Genomic DNA, 19,982 nt, shown 5'->3' with positions numbered 1-19,982 from the left:
ACTGTGTATGTTTCTGTTCTGTGTCCTGTTTGTTGTATATGTGTCTTCTAGCTGCTGTTACAACCAAATTTCCCCTTGTGGGACAATTAAAGGATTATTCTATTCTATTCTATTCTATTCTATTCTTATTTTGCTGTCACGGCACTCACTGCCCATCCACATTAACACCAGACATTCCCCTCTCTCTAAGACTGACAGATTTCAATTAAAACAAGTCACAGAGTCAATTTCAGTTGAGCTGTGAAAGAGACGAGTCGAGCCAAGCAGCTGATCGTGATGGATATAAAGGCTCAATATCTAATAAGCGCTGAAATGAGTCATGTGTACATGCTCCTCTCAGTCCTCCAAGTTAACTTTCACACAGCAACATGAACACTGGCTAAAGTGTCCACCTTTATTTATTATTAGGACTCACGCTCAGGAGTTGCTTCATATGTCCTACGGAGCTGAGCAATATTATTTATCCTCAGTGTCTGAAATTAAAGGAGATTACAAAGAAACTGACTGATGAGAACATTTTTTCTGGACTGGCTATAAGTAAAAAACAAGGATTAACTAAGGGGGGGGGGGGGGGGGGGGTGTCAGGTGGGATTTTTTTCTCCACTTTGATGGATTTTATACAGATCAATTTAAGGAGTCGAATAAACAGAACAAAGAAGATGAAAATATGGTGCAAAAATAACCGATAAAAATAGCAGGAAAGAGATGAAAGAACTTCAGTGCCGACTGAAATGCTGTGTCATCATCTTAACATTGCGACTGTGACTCAGCAGGCTGGTGAATACAGCTTAAATCTGACAGAAAATCGTGCCTCATCATGATTGATCAAGTCTTACTGAAAGTTAAACTTCACATGACACTCAAAGAAACTCAGAGCGGCAGCTGAGACGGGAGGTGGAGACTGTTTTGAAACACTGATCCCCGTCTCACCGTGTTCTCCTCGGATCAGCTGTTCTTGCTGTAAATGCGGCGTTAGCTGCAATTAGACAGAGTCAGCAGCTCCAAATGCGAAGAATTTCTAACATCCACCCAACTGCAGTTTTATTTTTTTGTGTTTCTGATATATTAACAGAGTCTGCTAGTCTTTTTTTAGTTCCACAGAGGGACAACTGAAATCTCTGACTCTCGCCCCAGGCTGTCCATTGGGCCTGAAACCCTCCCCCACCCTCCTCCTTTCTCCACATTCATGTACACATTCAACATGGAGGGTAGACTCAGAAGCTGACACGCCAGAAAAAGAGAGTGATGACACAGGAGAGAAAAATCTGCCACAAGGAAGATGTTGTCTTCAAGCTCTGCTGTCAAATAACTCCTAAATTTCACCCTGCACCATATGACAGACACACCAAGCTGTCCCATCCCCTCGAAACAAAAACGACTTAAACCACCAGAAAGAGAATTGTTTATGCTCCAGGGCTGCAACTGAGAAACCTTAACCCATGTATTTGTAGCTAAAAATCTCAGACATCCCCTGAACAGATTACAAAGAGGGCAGCTCTAAGGACACACTCACTGAACCATGAGTTCATATGTCCTTGTGAGAAGCAGTCTGATACAAAACGCCCACCAAAAACAACAACTACAACAACAAATGTATAAACTACAACACAGATGAAGCCTAACACCTCAGAGGAAGTCACAGTCTCTGGTCAAAAAAACAGGAGCAGTAAAATGGCCTGTATTTATATAGCGCAGTAATATTCAGCTAAAACCTCTGCAGCCACCAGGTTCACTGAAACCAGCTCTGCAAGTTTCAGCTGATTTTGCAGCTGACTCAAAAACAAAGGTGCAGGAAATCGGAACCTTTGCAGATTCACTTTCAGGACAACAGGCCCTCAGAGACCAGCTGTTTGGTCAGCCTGACCGACCAAGCGGGAGTCAGCCAGTCAGACAACGGGGAAAAACTACAATCTTTAATAAATGTGTTTGAGACGTCCCACCTGTTGCTTTTTGATAGAAGACACTGAGGTACATATAATTTATCCAGCCTAAAACTACAGAGATGTGATTTGAATTTCCACATCAGCCAGCCTCTAATGTGCTCTGCATACCAGCAGAAAGAAGCCTGAAGCAAAGGGAGGAGCACTCACCTGAACCAGAAGATGAGATCATGTTCCCGGATCTTTGGACTTCATCGAATTTGCTGAAGATTACATTCAAGCTGTAACAGAGGGACAGAGAGAAAGACAAGAATGTGAAGATAATTATGCAGATGGCACATAAAACAAAGCAGATGGGCAGCAGAAAGTAACTAAAGACCTGTTTACTGCACTATCCATCACCTCCGAGGTGAGAAGCCCTCCCTCGGCTTTCTGCTGCAGGGACCAAAATAGACCGAAACCACCACACAGATGACTAACAGGCAACGGGGCCAGAGAGAGAGCGAGCGAGAGGGGTGATGGAGGGGTGCAGAGACATATGGCCCAGTGTGAAGGAGGAACGAAGAGGACACAAAGGGAACAAAGAAGATGCCGCATCTGAATGTTCGCTGGTATCTGATATTAAACGTGAAATCACGTTTTGAGCCCGAGCTACGAAATTCTGGCGCCGTTTCAAAGAGCTTGTTCATGGCTGATTACAAGAGCGATGACCATAAATCCGATTTAGGAAAAAATAAATCATCTGGGGTGTTCAGTCATGAGCCAGAAAGTAACCTCTGCAGTGTGGATTTAGACCAAAAAGTGCACGCACACCAGCTCTACTGCAGTTCAGCTCAACTTTAAATCTGCAGCCAACTTCATAAATAATGAATCATAACAGAATATATATTTTATGTTTAAACAACCATTTATTTTACACTCTGTGCTGATTTCTGATGCTAAATCACAGGTTCACAGGTGCTCCGATGAGCTGCAGAATCATGTTTTAGGAAGGTATAATCCTTATATATGGATAATTCGATAGCAATTTAAAACCGTGGTAATATAAAGAAAAATCATCTAATTTATTTAGCATTAAAAATGGGAAATTCCTGCAGTACATCAGCCAAATCTGTAGAAACTCAATATGTGAAAAAGGCTAAATAAAATTTTATATAATTCTAATTAAAAAGAGACTCTTGAAAGTAGGGTTGCTATAAAATGTTTAATGACTTTTACATTTTACCCACTTGAACCAAACAGCGCGTGAAAATCAAGCTGTGGTTGGAACAGGGAACTAATAAAGGGCTCTCTGTTCATTAACCATCGCTCTACCGTTAATCAATGAAGGCTATCAAAGAGAAAAATTGTTAAACGGCAGCGGCCTGTTCTCTTACCGTGACTGTGGCAGGCCCTTCTTGCTGAGATCCAGCCTCACCCTCTCACCCACATGTCTGTAGATCTCCACCAGGGAGCTCATGGCTCCATCACGGACCTGGTGACCAGCATCACACAACAACATCAGAGAGGAGTCAAACAAACAGACGTTTCTATTCAGATGTTCCACAGCAGAGTCACCATGAATAAAATGATGTAGTCAACTCATCAGACAAACCAATGGGGTGAAAAAAATTACAACTTTCACCTCCAGATGGCAGCATTTAATCAGGTACTCTATATGACATCCCTAGTTAACTCACTGCACCACCTGGTGGTACAAGGTGGTGCCGGCTGGCTTAATTTAAACTTCACCTGGTGTCTCTTCAATGTTTTGGTCATAAATTACACAAAATCTTCTAAAAAGAAAAAAAAAAAAAAGAGAAGAGAGATGTCATGGTAGGCTTTACCTGACTAGTGGGGTCCCCCAGGAGGTTACATATATGAGGAACAATTTTATTGAGAGTCAGGCCTTGGGCTCCATATCTGTAAGACAAACAGATCAGAGTAATGAGCAGCGGGAAAAAAACGAGGAGACGGGAGGACACAGATTTTTAAAAATGAGGTCACGTGACGGCCCAATCGGCCTGCTCGAGCAGAACGAGCGAAGGAGGGAAACTCACATGTTCAGCGTGGCGATGAGACAAAGGCACACTCCTTCTCTGGTCCGGTTGTTTTTATGCTTGAAGCCTCCCAGCATTCGGTCCCACACGTACTGCAAAAATACACAACATCATGTACACAATGAAACAGGACTTTTTCAAGCTTTTGACTACAAGGGGCCAACAGCTGTGGCTGCAAAAAAATCATCTGTTTATAGAGGAGTCTACGGGTAGATTGCCCTGACCTCAGTAAACACTTTCCCATTTATGTATATCTTAATTGTGCCTGGTTTAAATGTTAAAAGGGAGGATTATCAATGTTATGTTCATTGGCTAACGACATGTGATTGATAAGTCGTTAGTCAATGAGTGTGCTGCGTCCTCAGGTTTATAGCTGGCTCTATTGATGCAGTTCACCCAGATGATCAATTTGAAGCTTCAGAGCAGGACTTGGACAACCAGTGGTGGATGTCACCATGGTAACTTCTTTCTTTTATGCTGTCTGTGCTGGAGACCCTGGGTGTAACACCTGTCTAACAAGGTCAACCACTGGCATCCTGCCGGCCACCTGCCAGCCCCCAGCTTCCACTGCAGGAAGTCTGCGGGTGCAGACGGGTGTGGCAGCAGACTTTCACACCCAGTGAGACCCCCAAGCTCACCACAGAGTAAACAAGTGAGAACTAAAGCCGACATCCATCTGAATTTGAGCTAATGCATGACCGCCTGAACTGTCTTAGAAAAAGTGAGCGTGTTACCTGCGGATTGGCGGTTTGTTCCATGATCTTTAGCAGCAACGTTTGGTCTGTTTCTCGCACCTGATCTTTGGCATCTCCCAATCGATCAATAAGGCTGGGCAGAACTGAGTGAGAAAAGAAAATATGAGTTATTTATTGGTACTTAACGATGGTGAAATGGCTCAGTTGTACAGGACGTTTTGTCAAGTTATTCTCATGCAAAGTAAGAGCAGATGAAGTGATCAACAGCACTCAACAGAAACTTGGTGAGAAGAGGTGAGAACAGTAGTTTGAAACTCTGAAACAAAAGCTTTTGATTTTTCACACATTTAAATTCAGGGGAGGATGCACTGAGGAACTTAGGTCATGTCCACACTAATACGTTTTCGTTTGAAAACGCATCTTTTTCTTTTTCTGGAAAGCGGAGGCTTTGGCCTTCTGTCCACACTGAGACGGCGTTTTTGGTCAAAGAAAACGCAGCGTTTTGAAAACGCTCTCCAAAGCAAATACATTTGAAAATGCAGTTTTCGCGTCCCAGTGCGGACAGTGAACCCGGAGCCTTTTCAAAAACGATGACACATTTTAGTCATGTGATGCAGTCATGTGACCAATTAAACTAAGATAGCAGAGGGCATTATACAGCAGTTTTGTTTGCTCTCAATTTTGACAGCCCTATTAAAGATTAATATCAGTTTGTACATGCTCCAGATAGCTTTTCTTCAAATTCTTTAATTCTCACTCGCTTTTGCAACTTTGTACTTTTGTGTTACTCGACATGTTTCAAAGAGCCTGAAAAAAATAAAATACAAAATACAAAAATACAAAATATGTTTTGTTTGATATTTGTCGATGTGTTTAAATGTGGATGAAGATTCATCCTGAGGGGACTGGGGCAAATAATGAGAGACACTGAGAGTCAACTTCCCTCAATATCAATCAGTATGCAATATTAACATTAAAATACATAAAAACTAAAAACTGAAAGTAAACTTAACAATTTTTAATTAGATAATGCAAACTAACTTTAATTTATAAAGATAATGACAAATGAATAGACTGAGTTTCACTGGTCAGGGTTTTTTTTTTTTTTTAATTCAAGCATTTGAAATAATATAGAGAAAAGCTCTGACTTCACTTCAACTCGATCAGATTACCACTTTAAAAATCCAACATTAAATAAAACATTAAATTCGCATCAAAGATTGAAATTTGAGTCTTACCTGTTCCCACCTGGGCTCTAAATCGCTCCTGTAACCTTGTCACTAAGGCAGATAAGAGGTCCAGGCCGAGCAGCGCCACCTGGTGGAGACAAAATGAAATGCACACATTAAATACAATTTAATGTAAAAAATAAAACAAAAACAAAAATCATCACAGAAATCTTAAACATATACAATTACATGTAAATATTTCTTTTACATTTAATAGAAAAAATGAAATCAGAATGAGGAATTTATCAACAAAGAAACACTCAGGCCTGGGTGTGAAAAGGGGTGGGGTTAAAACAACAAACTGTGTGCACCATGACTCAGGGTACACACTCACAACACTGACCTGTAACACAGGCCCTGCCTCTTGCAACTTTCCTTGTCATGGGGTGAGAGAACTGCTCAAGGAACGCTTAGTGAGAGCAGTCCAGCTGACACCGTAACAACAACAACACACACGCATCGCCTGGCGAATGTCCAGGGTTTGGTGCACTTTTTGGAAACCCAATTACTGTGTGCAACAATAATAAAACAACGAGTAAAACAGCAAAGCAACAATGGCTGCTGCAATCTGCTGGGAGCAAAGATCCTACTGGGGAAACTTCAATATTAATCATCTCAGGATGAAGTTTAATCTGTACAGAGAACCTTTTTTTGTCTCAGCATGTCAGTACAGATGAATTATTTTAATGAAACTGCATAAAAAGTGCTGTTTAATTTTATAAATATGAAGAAAAGGCTTGTGATCCACACATTAACCCTGGAGAATTGATTCTGTTCCTCTGGATGTTACTGTTTCACTGGGACAAAAGTTTCTTCACTCATCCAGTTTACTTTTACAGTTTCAGCTGACTGCAGGTTTCCTCAACAGTATAAACAGTACATTTGCATAACCAGCACCACTGACTAACAATTAGTTTCTTGATCATTAATATGCAAATTGTAATGAACCTTCATCAGTGGCTATGCGCACCATTTACAGAAAGCTGGGAAATGGCTGCAATCCCGTCACTGTAAGATGGTGAAGTATATACTCCTCAGTTCCGAGATGGTCTTTCCCTCTTCTACCGGAATGGCCTCTATTAAATTTTTTGTATTTCCTCTATTTTAATTCAAATGTAAGTTACATTTTATAACATAATCCCAACCATGAGTGAGAGGTGTTGCAGAGGGGGCGGGGACCTCCACTAACTGAACAACCTCATTCACCCCCAACTGGACGGCAGATTTCCACACCTCCATGAGCCTGGTTTGGCTGGAGGTTTCTTCCTTTATAAAGGGAGTTTCTCCTTGCCATTGTCGTCAAACCGGTTGCTCATAAGGGGTAATTTGATTGTTGGGGTTTTGTCTGTTTTCTTGTATTATTGCAGGGTCTTTACCTTACATAATAAAGTGCTTAGAGCCAACTGCTGTTGTGATTTTTCTACCAGCAAATTTACTGGGAACATAAGAGAATTTTAACACCTTAATTTAATTGTCTTTAATTTAGGGCTGTTTTAAAGACCTGCAGGAATCCTACCCTTAAAACCACCGAACTACAAAGTGCTCTTCCCTTTATATTTTCCTCAGTGTCTCCAATGGATGCCTCTCCCCTGCTGCAGGCAGAAGTCCTGGTTATCTGCAGCTCTAATCCTCAGATCAGCCTCTTTGTTCTGCAGCTGGAGAGAATGACGGTAATTAGACTGACGACAGGCCCCACACGAAGAGAGAAACCCTGCACAGGAACGCAAAACAGGTTCACTTGAGCTCTTTCTTGGAGTCATAGCTGGAGGTAAAGAGTCTTTTCTGGAAAATTGAATTACACAAGGAACGCCAAAGAAGAACGTGGTCCAGTCCAGGACAGACAGGCTCCGCCTCTTTGCAGACAGATGGCTAACTCTCTTTCTGCTGCCACCCACATCCAGAGCCCCCAAAACATACACACACACACACACACACACACACACGCATGTATATCTCTATTTCACCCCCACCCTGAAGGCTCTGGACCCAAATCTCTCAGACATCATCCCTTCCAAATTCCCAAATCCTCCAATCCGACATGCTCGGCTCTAGTTTCTTCCCCTCCTCTTATCTGCTGCATTTCAATCCTGACAGTGTGTCAGCAAATGTCCACACTGTAAGAAAAATTCTCATCTGAGTGTCCCTTTGCTAACCTTAAAACACAGTTAAAAGAAACTCTGTTGGGGTGAAAAATAAGGTCACACAGTGAGAAAACTAGAAACGTAAAGTAACGTAAAGTAATCCGACCCCCTTAAAGCACAAGGCTGGGCCACTTGGTTTACTGTTTTCTAAGAAACCACCAAAGGCAACAGCAGCACAGCTGCATGGGGACAGCATAATTTTTACATGCTGACACTGTAAAATAAGATAGCTGAAACTGGCGCAGGGCATCAGCGTTGCACGTCCCCTCATGTTGAGTTTTAATATGTTTTGAGTTTTTGGATTTAATTTATTTAGTCTGACAGTAAAAGAAAAGAGCTGATTTTTCCTAATTTACAATGTAAAAGCAGCAGTTTTAAAAAAATGTGTCCATGCATCAAGGGCACAAAACTGTGGCCTACTTTTCACGCACAGTCCAGGTCACACTATTGCACAGCAGTGCGGGATAACAGGGATTTGCACAGGCTAAACTTTATTAATATCACAAAGAAAGAAACAACCACCTCACTAACAGGTAAGAAAAGAAAAGAAAAAACTAAAGACCAGCAGAAAAATTACAATAAGCAACATAAACCATGCGATAAATAACCAATAACTTTCAAACCCTAACCAAAGTAATACTCCACATAACAAAACAGCAACCCTAAACAGAATGATGTCATCACAAGCACTACAAGCTGCAGTTCCTCTAACGTCCACCAGGTGCTCCAGCAGTTCTCACAGACTTTACATTACAAATAAACATGCTTACAGCTGGATACAAAAATATGTTTTTTGTCTCTATGCCTAACCCTATGTAGCACCAGACTATTTTCCCTTCCTGAGATTGTACCACAGGTTTTTCTTCCTGTAAAAAGAATGTTTTTCTTTCCCAGAGTCGCCAAGGGTGTGGTCATACCTGGTTGTCAGGTTGTTGGGGTTTTCTCTCTTTTACCTTATAGTATAAAGCACGTTGAAGTGACTGTTGTGAGATTGAATGACAAATGAAGCTGAACTGCACTAAATTGAAATGGAATTGATCTGAAATTCAATAATGTTAAAGGCAACAAGGGCTGTGCCATAACACTTGGTCTGTCATAATAACCACATACATTTTTATGTGATAGGAAAGTGTCATATCGTAATATTGTTACCATAGCAGCGACATCCATTTACATTCCCTAGTGTGCATAACAACTGCTAGAGGTGGAAACAATAAATGTGTTTTACCACTTGAGACAAAAACGCACAGCTGAGTACAGCTGGGCTACAAAGGAGGAGATGATGATGAGCAACCCTCCGCGCGTCGCTGGAGTACTCGCTAGTGACACTCCATATGACTCCAAAGCAAATGGTGGATGGAAATTAATGATTCGGTCACAGGGAGAAAAAGCAGGACTTTAAACATCTGGTTAAAAAGCTCAATCCAGCATACAAGATCCCAGGTAGAAAATATGTTCCAGCTTTATTCTATGACAATATTGTGCAACCATTGAAAGGATTACAAGGTTCAATTAATTTAGTTATTGTTCAGTTAAAGTGTTAATCAGTTATTTTATACTTTTATAATACTGTGTCGCTATAGTGCTGCTGGCACATAGTTTCAGAAGATCATCATCATCATCTATATCGCCTATATCGTGTTTACCTCAGCTCAAATATGCACCCTGCCGTCACTGAAAGCAGCTTCAGCCTCGCTCGATATTTACTCTGTCAACATGCACGTGTTGGTTTAGCTTTCCATTCACTGAGATGCTGCTTCATGAAGCAAAGACAGCAAATCTCCCAATGTTTACATGATTTCAGGGGCAACCCGTGAGTATGAAGATTTTATTGATCACTAAGGTCTGGATACTCAATCCATGTGCTGTCTGATACATCTGGCGGGCTGGGTGGTTTTGTACATGATAAAAATGCGGAAAAAAATTATTATAGTAAATAAATCATGTGGAAATGTGGTAAGTAAAGTAAAACAAAACACGGGATGCATATTTAGGTTAGAAAACTAGCGAGGGGCAGTAAACTTTAGAAGTCCAGTCAGTTTGTTTCCTGATCATGTAAAAGAAAAAGTTCAGAAAGGACTCTTGGATCAGGCTGTGATCAAACTAACCCACTAGCATCAAGCCTCGTTCAGAGGAACACGAGTGCCTCTTCATCGTCATCCGAGTGGCTGGAAAAACCCGGCAACCCACAACTGGCCACTCTGATGTGGAGAAGCCTTTAAATTAAATCAAGAATTTCTCTCAACTCGCCATCTCATTACCAGTGGAAACACTACACACGGACACACACACACACATGCAGCAACCTGTAAAGACAAGCAAAACTCAGACATCGATCAAACTCCTCAAAAATGAGCCGTGTCCCTCACACACGGAAAGCCGGATCATTTTCCAGCTTTGTAATTATATACAGCATACCTGTCCCTCCCTCCCAGCCTCCTGCTCTGTAATCACCACATTCTCATGTCTCTCACAGTGCCATAAATCAAGAACTTTTGTCTTTACTTGGTCTACCTTTCAGCTTAAACTCTAACTGTAGCTTACAGGTCTGTTTTCTGGATGCAGCTGCAGGTCAGAGATGAGCGCAGCTGACATTTATGGCTTCATTTTTAAGCTGCTGATGAGCATTAACATTTGAGTCCTTTTGATAGTTTGTTTATCAAAGCTGTATCTGTGCTGCAGGCTGAAGAACAACGACAGACAGTGCTGCATGCAAACACAGCGCAGAATGAGAAGTTCTGATTCCCGGCATGCAAATAGCCTCTCTGTTGAGGTTTGCAGGGAACAGGCAAGCTGCACAGGGAAGATGGTGCTCAATTTAAATCAGTCATTATTTAAAGTTTTTCAAAAACAACACCCTGTTTTCTGTATGACAGACAGGACACCTGTCCAGGGTGTACCCCACCTATCATCCTATGGTAGCTGGGATAGGCTCCAGGCACTACATAAGCGGAAGAAAATTGATGGATTGCAAGAAAACAATACAACCAAAAAAAAAAAAAAGCCCATAAAAATCAAGACATGAGAGTGAAGACTGAATCAACCAGAATTAACAAATTAAATTACATTAACTTTGAACTACTCTGTCTATATTTCTCGTTACAGCTATTGCACAAGTTTACTCCTCTGGCAGATATGCATCTCTTCTAATTCCGTCTGATTTCATAATGATATAATAATATAATCTCTCCAACAGTTTGAAAGGAGATGATCTGATGCTCTGTATGCTGAAATTAATTCAATTGTAAATTGTTATTAAGTGCATTTTAATAAATAGTCTATTTGCTGGTTCAGCTGATCCATTAATAACCGGCTGCCCTCCACAAGGCAGATAATGCATCGAGCTATCAAGGAACAACACAACAAATAAAATTCTGTTTGATTCAAGAGACCTTTATTGTTATGCAGCATTAAAATAGTTTTATTAATACGCATCAATATCAAAGCCTCCATCTGGATGATGAGTTGTTATAAAGGAGGGTATCAGCTACAGAGACCAAACCTGGTTTTTGTATTAAGCTGTAAGCATGTTTATTTCTGCAGTAAAGTTGGGCATTTTAAAATGTCAGTCTGTGGGGACTGACTCACTGCTGGAGCCTCAAGTGGAAATATTGTAATATGAGGAAGTCATATTTAAATGCACAAGTTTACATAAAGTCAAAGAGAATGGAAAAATCCAAGAATGCTGAAATCATGATGAACTGTGGACCCACCAGAAGTGGGTTTAAACATGGCTGTTTCACCTTTTAATGGCTTTCACAGAGTCTCAACTGTTGCCAGTGTGTTTCTTTGAGCGCGCTCAGTTGTTGCTGCTGCTGCTTTTAGTAATTCGCCTGTGGCAAAAGGGACTCATGAGCACCTCAGCCCGCGTCACTGCCTGTCCCGTGGTTAGCGTCTGATAGACCTCAGCTCTACCTTTGGGACACTGCAAAATAAACACCAGTCGCACCAAGACCAAAGAAGAAGATTTTGGTTTGTTAGAGTCAGAAAAGAAGAAGAGTCTTTTCTAAAATAAAATGCAGCTTTAATAAAAGCTGCTATTTGACCTCTTCAGAGTTTATAGTTACTAACTGTTTAACAGAGGGTTTAATTAGTAATGACAGTCTGTGATATAAAAGATGGAAGTAGCGAATAGGCTTAAAATAATAATAACAATAATAATAATGTATACTTAGTGAAGCAGTGGGCAGCCACTGGGCGCCCGGGGAGCAGTGTGTAGGGACGGTACCTTGCTCAGGGGTACCTCAGGGTAGCTGTTCAGTGGATTTGAATCCCCGACCCCGGCCACCACTCTACCTACTAAGCTATCCCTGCCCCCAGATTAAGATTAAGCTTTAAACCTGCATTCCTCCTAATGTCCAACAGGGGGCAATTTCTTTGTTGCAAAAGTTTGGAAATTCACTGCTAACATTTCTGATCTTAGGAAACACCTTCCTGACTCAGTCGCTAGTTTCAGGTCTCACTGAATAAAATAGGATATTCTAGAGACTGTTTTCATTGAAGTCATAAAGGACCGTGAATTTTTTTCTACTCTTGGATCTGTATGATGTCACTGGGGAAAAGCCCCACCCACATGAATAATCATTTTGAACTATGCAAAGTTCAAAAATCATGCAAAGCTGCTCTAGAGGACTCCAAGAATAAAAAATATTTAGATGGAAATGAGGACAATAGGTCGCCTGCATATTATTCCACACATGCAGACTGGGAGTGTCCCAGTTCAACCACAGGCTCATACAGGCGGGACCAGACTCATCTAAACAATTTCCAACATGCACCAGATACAGTAACAGAGTGGGAGTGATTAACTGTGATGCTATGCCACCATTTGGAGTTTGCGGTGATTAGCCAGCAGTGACTCAGCAGCACTCAGCAGAGCTCAGGACTCCGGGCAGGGTGGCAACTGGATGATGGAGCTGTGCAGTAAACTCTTATTACAGCCGAGAGCCAACAGCACTTGTAATACAGAGCACATTTAAAGACGCACAGACACAACGCTCTTTCACGGTTCACTTCCTCCTGAGATGGCGCTTCATACTCGAATTGCTGCAGTGAAAACACTGAAATGGGAGCATCCTCCTCCGGACATACTGCCACTGACACTAATACATGCTTCGCTCAAGTTCAAACATGCTTTATGCTTTACGTGAAAGAGTGGAGCCACTAATTACAGGGGAAAATAACAACAGAAACAGCAGTAATAGTGTTTGGCCTCCAAAGAAGTGTCAGAGCTTTTTGTTACAAATGATCACGTCTGTTTAAATCTCCTTAAATCATGATCAGCAAATTTATGTAATAGACACTGAGAACAGAAATCTGTGTCCTTTATTTCTTTAATGGGGTTATAAGGCCAAAATGCCTGAACCTTATTTAAGTATAATAGCAATCAAATGAAAATTGAAAACAGTTTTATCATTTGTAAATGCTAAAAATCAGCCGCAGACAAAACTCAAGGTTATAGATTAGACACATTAAAGTAAAAATAAAGCAGCAACTTCTTTGCAAATAGGAAAAACATTGGTTTGCCAGTGATTGCACTGAATTGTCTTGCATTTGGTGAACAACTGCAAGTAGTTTTAGTGAAAAACTGGTTGTCCAGAGGGTTTGATTGCACATGTTGCTAGGTGGGAGGCAACCTGTCGCCAAACAATTGTTGCTCGATTTGCACTGCAAACGCTCTCTGCTAGATTGGTGAAGCTTTGCAAATAAGAATCATCTAATTTATTTGCACCAAAGAATGCAACTCACATGCGATGCTGTCTCTTACATTGTGAGATCTGTCTCTGACAGCTGGTTATGTCCTGCATAGATTCCTTTATAAAAGCAAGGTTGAGCACCTGTGTCCTTGTTTTTGAAGCCAACATTTCACAGACTGCAAATTCACTGCTAACGTTAGGTTAAATAATTTTGATGGTGTTGTTACAATAAATGTTTACTGAATGCTGCAGCCCCTGAAGGCTCCACAACACTGTTCAATATAACATAATTCCTCCACTAATGACTGGCTCTATTCATCCATACATAGAAAACAGATCTCGAGATTTTAATAACCAACTTTGAAGGAAAAAGGGCAATAAAAACAACATCCAAAATACAGCAGGAAGTAAATTGAAAGAAGGATGGGACTAAACACACACAGATAAGGCACATATTTTATCTCTTAGAATTAGAATTTATAAGCTAACCTTAATTAAATAAAATAAAAAAATAAAATCCTTTAATTTCACTCACTAAAACTGGAGCTTAGCCTTCTTGGACCGTCTGTTAGTACAAAGTTACTCCATTGCAAGTTTTTCTAGTTTTAAAGTGTTTGGACAATGGAGTGTTTGAAAATTTCACACAATCTACTTGTGCTATACTCTTTTAAACGTGTTTAATACACACACGTCAAACACGAGTAGAGACAGAGCGGAGTTTTGCCTAAGCACACCAGACTCCAAAAAAGAAACCCAGTTTGACACACACCTCAGCCAATCACGGCTCTCCGATCGGCTGCATGTGATATCAGGAATAAACAAACAGTGGAGCTGCAGCTCGGCGCTGTTTCTCAGAAGAAAGAGAGGAGCGAGCTGGAGGCCAAACAGAAGAAAACTCATCAGGTGGAAAATGAGCTGATGTCCTGGCACACGGCGTTAATCAGCATCAAAACGTTTCTAGCTCATTTACTGCGCTAGTTTTAACGACACTTGATGGAAGGCTGTGTGAAAAGGAGCTCAATTTCCTCCTTGAAGGGCTGGAATACGAGCAGACAGACACACTAACTTGGTTGGGTGTGGGCGGAGATATTTTTCCTGCTAACTCCAACTTGTTTAGAGACGAGATCAATTTCGATTCTTGGACTCCACAAGAGTAGCTTTGCATAATTCGCAGTTCACAATAATCCTTCTTTATCTGATACTTGGCCTCAGTCTATCCTATGTAGCAAGTGGGTGGATGAGAGATGACCACAAAAAGGGTGATCCCCCTCTCTATGACCCCTATGACATATGAGTTAGGAAACAGCAGATATATATGACAGAAAATAAAAGAAATGCTTTAATATGAAACTGCTAATTTCACATTTACATAATAGCTGAATAAATCTACAAACTGGATAAATAACAGATTAGTTTTGGTTGCACTTTGCTGTGTATTCTGGGCCTGAAATGAAATATTTAAACCTCTAACACAAAGTTAGTGTCATCCATAAAATGCTGTGACACCTGCCAGGCAGGACAGAGGAGGACATCACTCTACCAGCAGAGGCAGCGAACTGTCAGGACGAACAAACTCAAAGAGCTGACTCAGTGTGTCGCCGTGGGGCTGCAGGCACACAACAACACGGGGCTGCAGTTTGGACTGATCAAAGTTAAATTACAACCACAAAGGCCCACTGTGGAAACAGAGGGACAACAGGCCAACAGCATCTGCACACATCTGTCTACATTTAATACAATCATCAGATGGAACTACATTAAAGTTTATTAATTGGAGCTCTTGCACTGGAACTGAAAGTTTGGATCGGCACATCCATAAATTAAACACAACATTTTTTTTTTTTTTAATCTTCAAAAAGTGTAATTGTTTTCGTTCTCCAGTGTTATGGTGCTTATTCGCAGGCTGCAGTTACTTATTCATAATGATTTTATTTCTTTTGTGTGCTCTACTAAAAACATAGATATTAAATATTTTACCTTATGAATCCACTTTATTGTATGTATTTTATTTAGCTTTTTACTTTCTCAGCTCATTTAACGTGTAGTTGTAGTTTTGAATTTTACCTTAATGAGTTACACATTTATTCTACTTTACTGAAGATATTTTCTTAGAAGTTTTGGCTGCTGTAACATAGAAATTTACCAATATTGGTGATAAACACAATCAATACTTATATCTTCAGGTCATTATTCATAGAGTCTTAAAGAACGGTGTTTAGCAACATTATGAACAAGCAGTCTTATTATGGATGGTGAGAGCATTCACCTGAGCACTCATATGAACATCATGGATTCTGTTACATGAATATAAAGAAGATGCACAACAGTGAAATCCAACAGAGCAGATGTGTGTTGTTCATATTAATCATTCAGCACAAGCCAAATCACCTTCACAGCAGTGCAGTACTTTTATATTAATGTAAATGCAGATTATATCCATGGCAGTACTATGACATTGACTTTAACAGGACTGCCAAGCCCCAAATATAGCTCCATGTATTATTGAACCGCATTCAGAGACAAGGAGAGCAGAGAAATGTTACTAATGAATAATTCAGTTAAACTGATTATGTGTATTCCACTTTATTGTTCTCTCAGAGTGCGACATTTCTTCTTCTGGAGCCAAAGCAGCTGATGATGGTGCTGCTTCTCCACGTTAGTCCATCGACAGGTAGATCACTGTGCAGGAAATTTAAGAAAAATAAGAAACAATGTTTGCTGTAAGCGAGTGTATTTGGTACATGCAGGTTTCCAGGGAATTACCCGAGGCAACAAATGCTAATCTGAGTGATCCACTCACCTGAAGGTGAACTCGACTGCTTCAATCTTCACGTGACCTAGCATGGTATATCTCTACATTTCTGCTGCTCTCTGGACTGAGGCCAGCCGAAGGTAGGTACAAAGAAGGGCACTATAGGTAAAATACCATCAAAAACTTAAAAAAAAACAAAAAAAAAAAAAAAACAGTGGCTGCATTAAAAGTTTGGTTGGAAAAAAAATGTTCCCAAAAATTTGAGAAAAAAGTTTTAACTTAGAATTCAGACTACGAGCAAACAACACCTTTAGCGACTAGCTTAACAGTAGCACATAGACGACATCATAAAGCGGGACCAGATCTATACAGACATCTCAAATCCTGCCAGAAGGTGGCGTCTGCCACTGCCTGGGCTGTGTATAACCCCTCAAAATAACCCTCCTCATCCGTTTCCTGATGTCTGACAGCATCGAGCAAGATTATTACAAACACCCCTATGGTCCTCACATCACAACAGTATGGTCCAAACAGTTAAACACTAGAGAAAGTAGGAAAAGATCCACAGTGAAAATTTGATGACCTACGTTGTTTAATCATTGAGGGAAAAATTTCAGTGACATTAAAAGTCTGTTATTAAGCTGACCTGCTCTGCAATCCTGTAAAATGTGTGCAACGTCATCATAACACAGAAAAACAGGGTGGCAAGCTGACATAACTTGACCATACAATGACTTTATTTAAGATTTGATGCATCATTTCATTAAAAGCATTTCTCTGGCTTTCCTCTCCCTCAGCTGTAGAGGTTTTTCTGGGTTTTCTGTCCATATCACAGCATGACGAAGCACATTAGTCTGTGGCTTCCTTCCTAGGCTAGGCTGACTCAGCAGAACAAATGGCCTAACTGATAACCAGATACAGATGTTGGACAGAGTCGAGCAGATCGAAGGAAGCAAACACTGTTAAAACTAGGCCGTTGAAAGCAGCACAGCAGCCGAAACTTTGTATTTACATGTAGCACAAATTACTGCTTTTACATCAATTCAACAAATATCTGGATTCTTTCCAAGTACCACAGATGCTCTCAGTGTTTCAGTACCCCTCTTCACCTTCCCAACATTAACAGTGAGTTACATTAGCGTAGAAGTTAACCTCGAAATTGAGTTAACTAATCAATCAACCTTTGTGGACACAGGCCCTCACCTACGGTTTCGTGGGTTCAGTTAGGAAAAATTGTCAAAAAAAGGAGTTCCGTGATAGAGTTCAGCGTTTTATGACTCTAAATGAGCCTCTGGTGGGGATAAGTTTACACTGAAGCACATTTTATTAGCATATACTAAAGGCAATGAGGCAGTGTTCGTTAATTTATTCAGACTTTTTTATGCTGGTTCCAAAAATGTTTCAGTGCATGAAGAACTCAGAAACACCCTCTGAAAATGCTGTTGGGCAATCAGACGCTGCGTTGAGACGACTCAGGACTGTACAGCAGATCTGTGCTGCTCAAGTTTTCTTTAAGGTGATGCTTTGCCTGATGAACTTTCAAACTCACAGATCAAGCTCTGGTATGTTGTTCCACTTCCAAATACTTCAGCCCAGTCTAGCAGGTAATACACAGATCAAAGAGCTGACTTTCACCTTACTGAAGGGCGTCTCCTCTGACTGACTGCTGCACTGATCATGATGCAAGTCCTGAAGCAGAGGCTGAGATATTTTCTGCCACGTGCTGCACTGCAACACTAGAGTCACAACGTTACAATGGACAGCAAACTGCAGGCACAACATCACAGTCCACACCCGCTGGCCGCTTTATGAAATAACATGTGAAGGTGGAGCGTGGGAGGAGGCAGCCTTAAGGGCCTGAATGTTGCTACTCAAGCCACAGTTGACCACAGTTCAGGTTCAGAGCTGTAGTCAGATAATAAGCCTTTTCCTCTAGTACCTACTTGGCTCAACTTGGTTTTTGTTTTTTTCCATTTCAATTAAGTACCACTTGGGCACATGGAGTCGTTATAGCAACACAGCCAAACACAGCCAAAATCATTTGCATGCGACGCAAATGTCACAACAAAGGAGGACTTGAGACGATGGTATACCTGCTGCTGTGTATGGCTATTTGTCAGACTCGTGGCCACTGTGCTGTCTTTTGTGTAGCCAGTTTCCCCATTGCTGGCTTTCAAAAATGGCAGGCACTTTCATGACTCATCGAGTGATGAGTGACACCAGTTGGTGGCTCAGATCACCTCAGATCGTTTGGAACAGCTGCAAAGTAGGTACTAGAAAAAGGTAACTGGTACCTGGTAGAAAACGAGTTGAGGCGTGCTGTGCCGAGTAGGGCTGCCACGATTAGTCGACTAGTCACGATTACATCGACTATCAAAATCGTCGATGACTAATTTAATAGTCGACGCATCGTTTGAAGCTTTGTAAGATCCCAAAAGACGCAGGAATAAGTACTAGGATTTAAGAGTGTAATAACGGACTGAAACAGAAGATGGCAGCACTGCATGTACAAGGATGCCAAACCCCGAAGAAGAAGACTGTGTCCCAGAATTCATAGCGCAGCCCTGCTCAGTTTCCAGCAATGGCAGCAGCTAGTTAGTTTTAATGTTACTCTTATTATTCTTTCTGGATCACAAAATAAACGTTTAACATATTTTCAGGCAGGAATGTAGCTGTGTAAACTTCAAATAGCTGCTCAGTTTATCAAGACACCACATATTTTCAAAAGCGCTCCGACGTTGTCGGAGACGTCTGTTACCCACTAGCTCGATAGCTAGGTTCAAGGCTCACTAGACCCGGTGAGAACACCGGACTCCTGGCAAATCGTTTTCAAACCCACCGCCGTCTTTCGCTACTCAGGTTAAACATGATATATAAGTCACTTAGATAACTTAAAAATGTTATTGTTTGGCTTTTTTTCAGTATTTTATTTGTTTCTGAGTAAATCGGTTTGGCTGAGATTAAAGTTATAGTTTTTACACAGCTGAATAAATGTCAAGCAGACAACTGATTACCAGAAGTGTGAGATGCTCGAGAATATACTCCGGTGTCCCGTTATATTTTAGATAGAAAGGTTTTTATTAAACTTCACCGAAACAATCTAAACTATCATTTTGTCTTTATTTTTACTTAGCACATACCTTAAACACTTAAAGCTGTAAGCTAATGATAGTTATATAAGACCAGATGCATGCTGGTGCAATAAGCTGTACGTTTTACGTTCATGATCTGATTAGTCGACTAATCGCAAAAATAATCAGTGACTAGTCGACTATCAAAATAATCGTTTGTGGCAGCCCTAGTGCCGAGCTGACCCGAGTAGGTACTAGCGGAAAAGAGCTGCATTCAGCTGCTACCCGAGTTTGTGTTTAAGGCAGCGGTTCTCAAACTTCTTCTGTTAGTCCCATTTCAGAAACTCTAAAACAGTTCCTACCCCACAATCCAATTAGGGCTGCTGCTATTGATTATTTTAGCAATCAAGAACTAAGATTGATTGATTGATTAATTGATTAATTCTTAGTAAAATACAAAAATAGTTCTGACAGCATTA

The 19,982-nt window shown here is 40.8% G+C and overlaps 1 protein-coding gene, 1 long non-coding RNA gene and 1 other non-coding gene across 3 annotated transcripts in view; 1 reads left to right on the top strand and 2 right to left on the bottom strand.

Moving 5' to 3' along the window:
* Positions 1 to 19,982, bottom strand: part of clasp1a (cytoplasmic linker associated protein 1a) — a 116,937-nt gene that overhangs the window by 81,321 nt on the left and 15,634 nt on the right. The window contains exons 3-8 of the mRNA XM_080290991.1: positions 5,853 to 5,931; positions 4,654 to 4,757; positions 3,920 to 4,011; positions 3,707 to 3,782; positions 3,257 to 3,354; positions 2,091 to 2,161 (exon numbers count right to left, since the gene is read on the bottom strand). Coding sequence (XP_080147117.1) covers positions 2,091 to 2,161; positions 3,257 to 3,354; positions 3,707 to 3,782; positions 3,920 to 4,011; positions 4,654 to 4,757; positions 5,853 to 5,931 — 520 coding nt within the window. The remainder of the gene's footprint in view (positions 1 to 2,090; positions 2,162 to 3,256; positions 3,355 to 3,706; positions 3,783 to 3,919; positions 4,012 to 4,653; positions 4,758 to 5,852; positions 5,932 to 19,982) is intronic.
* Positions 6,213 to 6,344, top strand: LOC113008546 (U4atac minor spliceosomal RNA). The gene has a single exon (XR_003270038.1). It is a non-coding gene; the product is annotated as a U4atac minor spliceosomal RNA (small nuclear RNA).
* Positions 16,248 to 19,737, bottom strand: LOC145421136 (uncharacterized). The gene is made up of 2 exons (XR_013902441.1): positions 16,481 to 19,737; positions 16,248 to 16,359 (listed from the first exon to the last, which is right to left on the bottom strand). It is a non-coding gene; the product is annotated as an uncharacterized LOC145421136 (long non-coding RNA).

Source organism: Astatotilapia calliptera, chromosome 16 (assembly GCF_964374335.1).
Source record: "Astatotilapia calliptera chromosome 16, fAstCal68.1, whole genome shotgun sequence".
Taxonomy (NCBI): domain Eukaryota; kingdom Metazoa; phylum Chordata; class Actinopteri; order Cichliformes; family Cichlidae; genus Astatotilapia; species Astatotilapia calliptera.
Note: the sequence above shows the minus strand (reverse complement) of the source record. Positions and strands in the feature narration are given on the sequence as shown.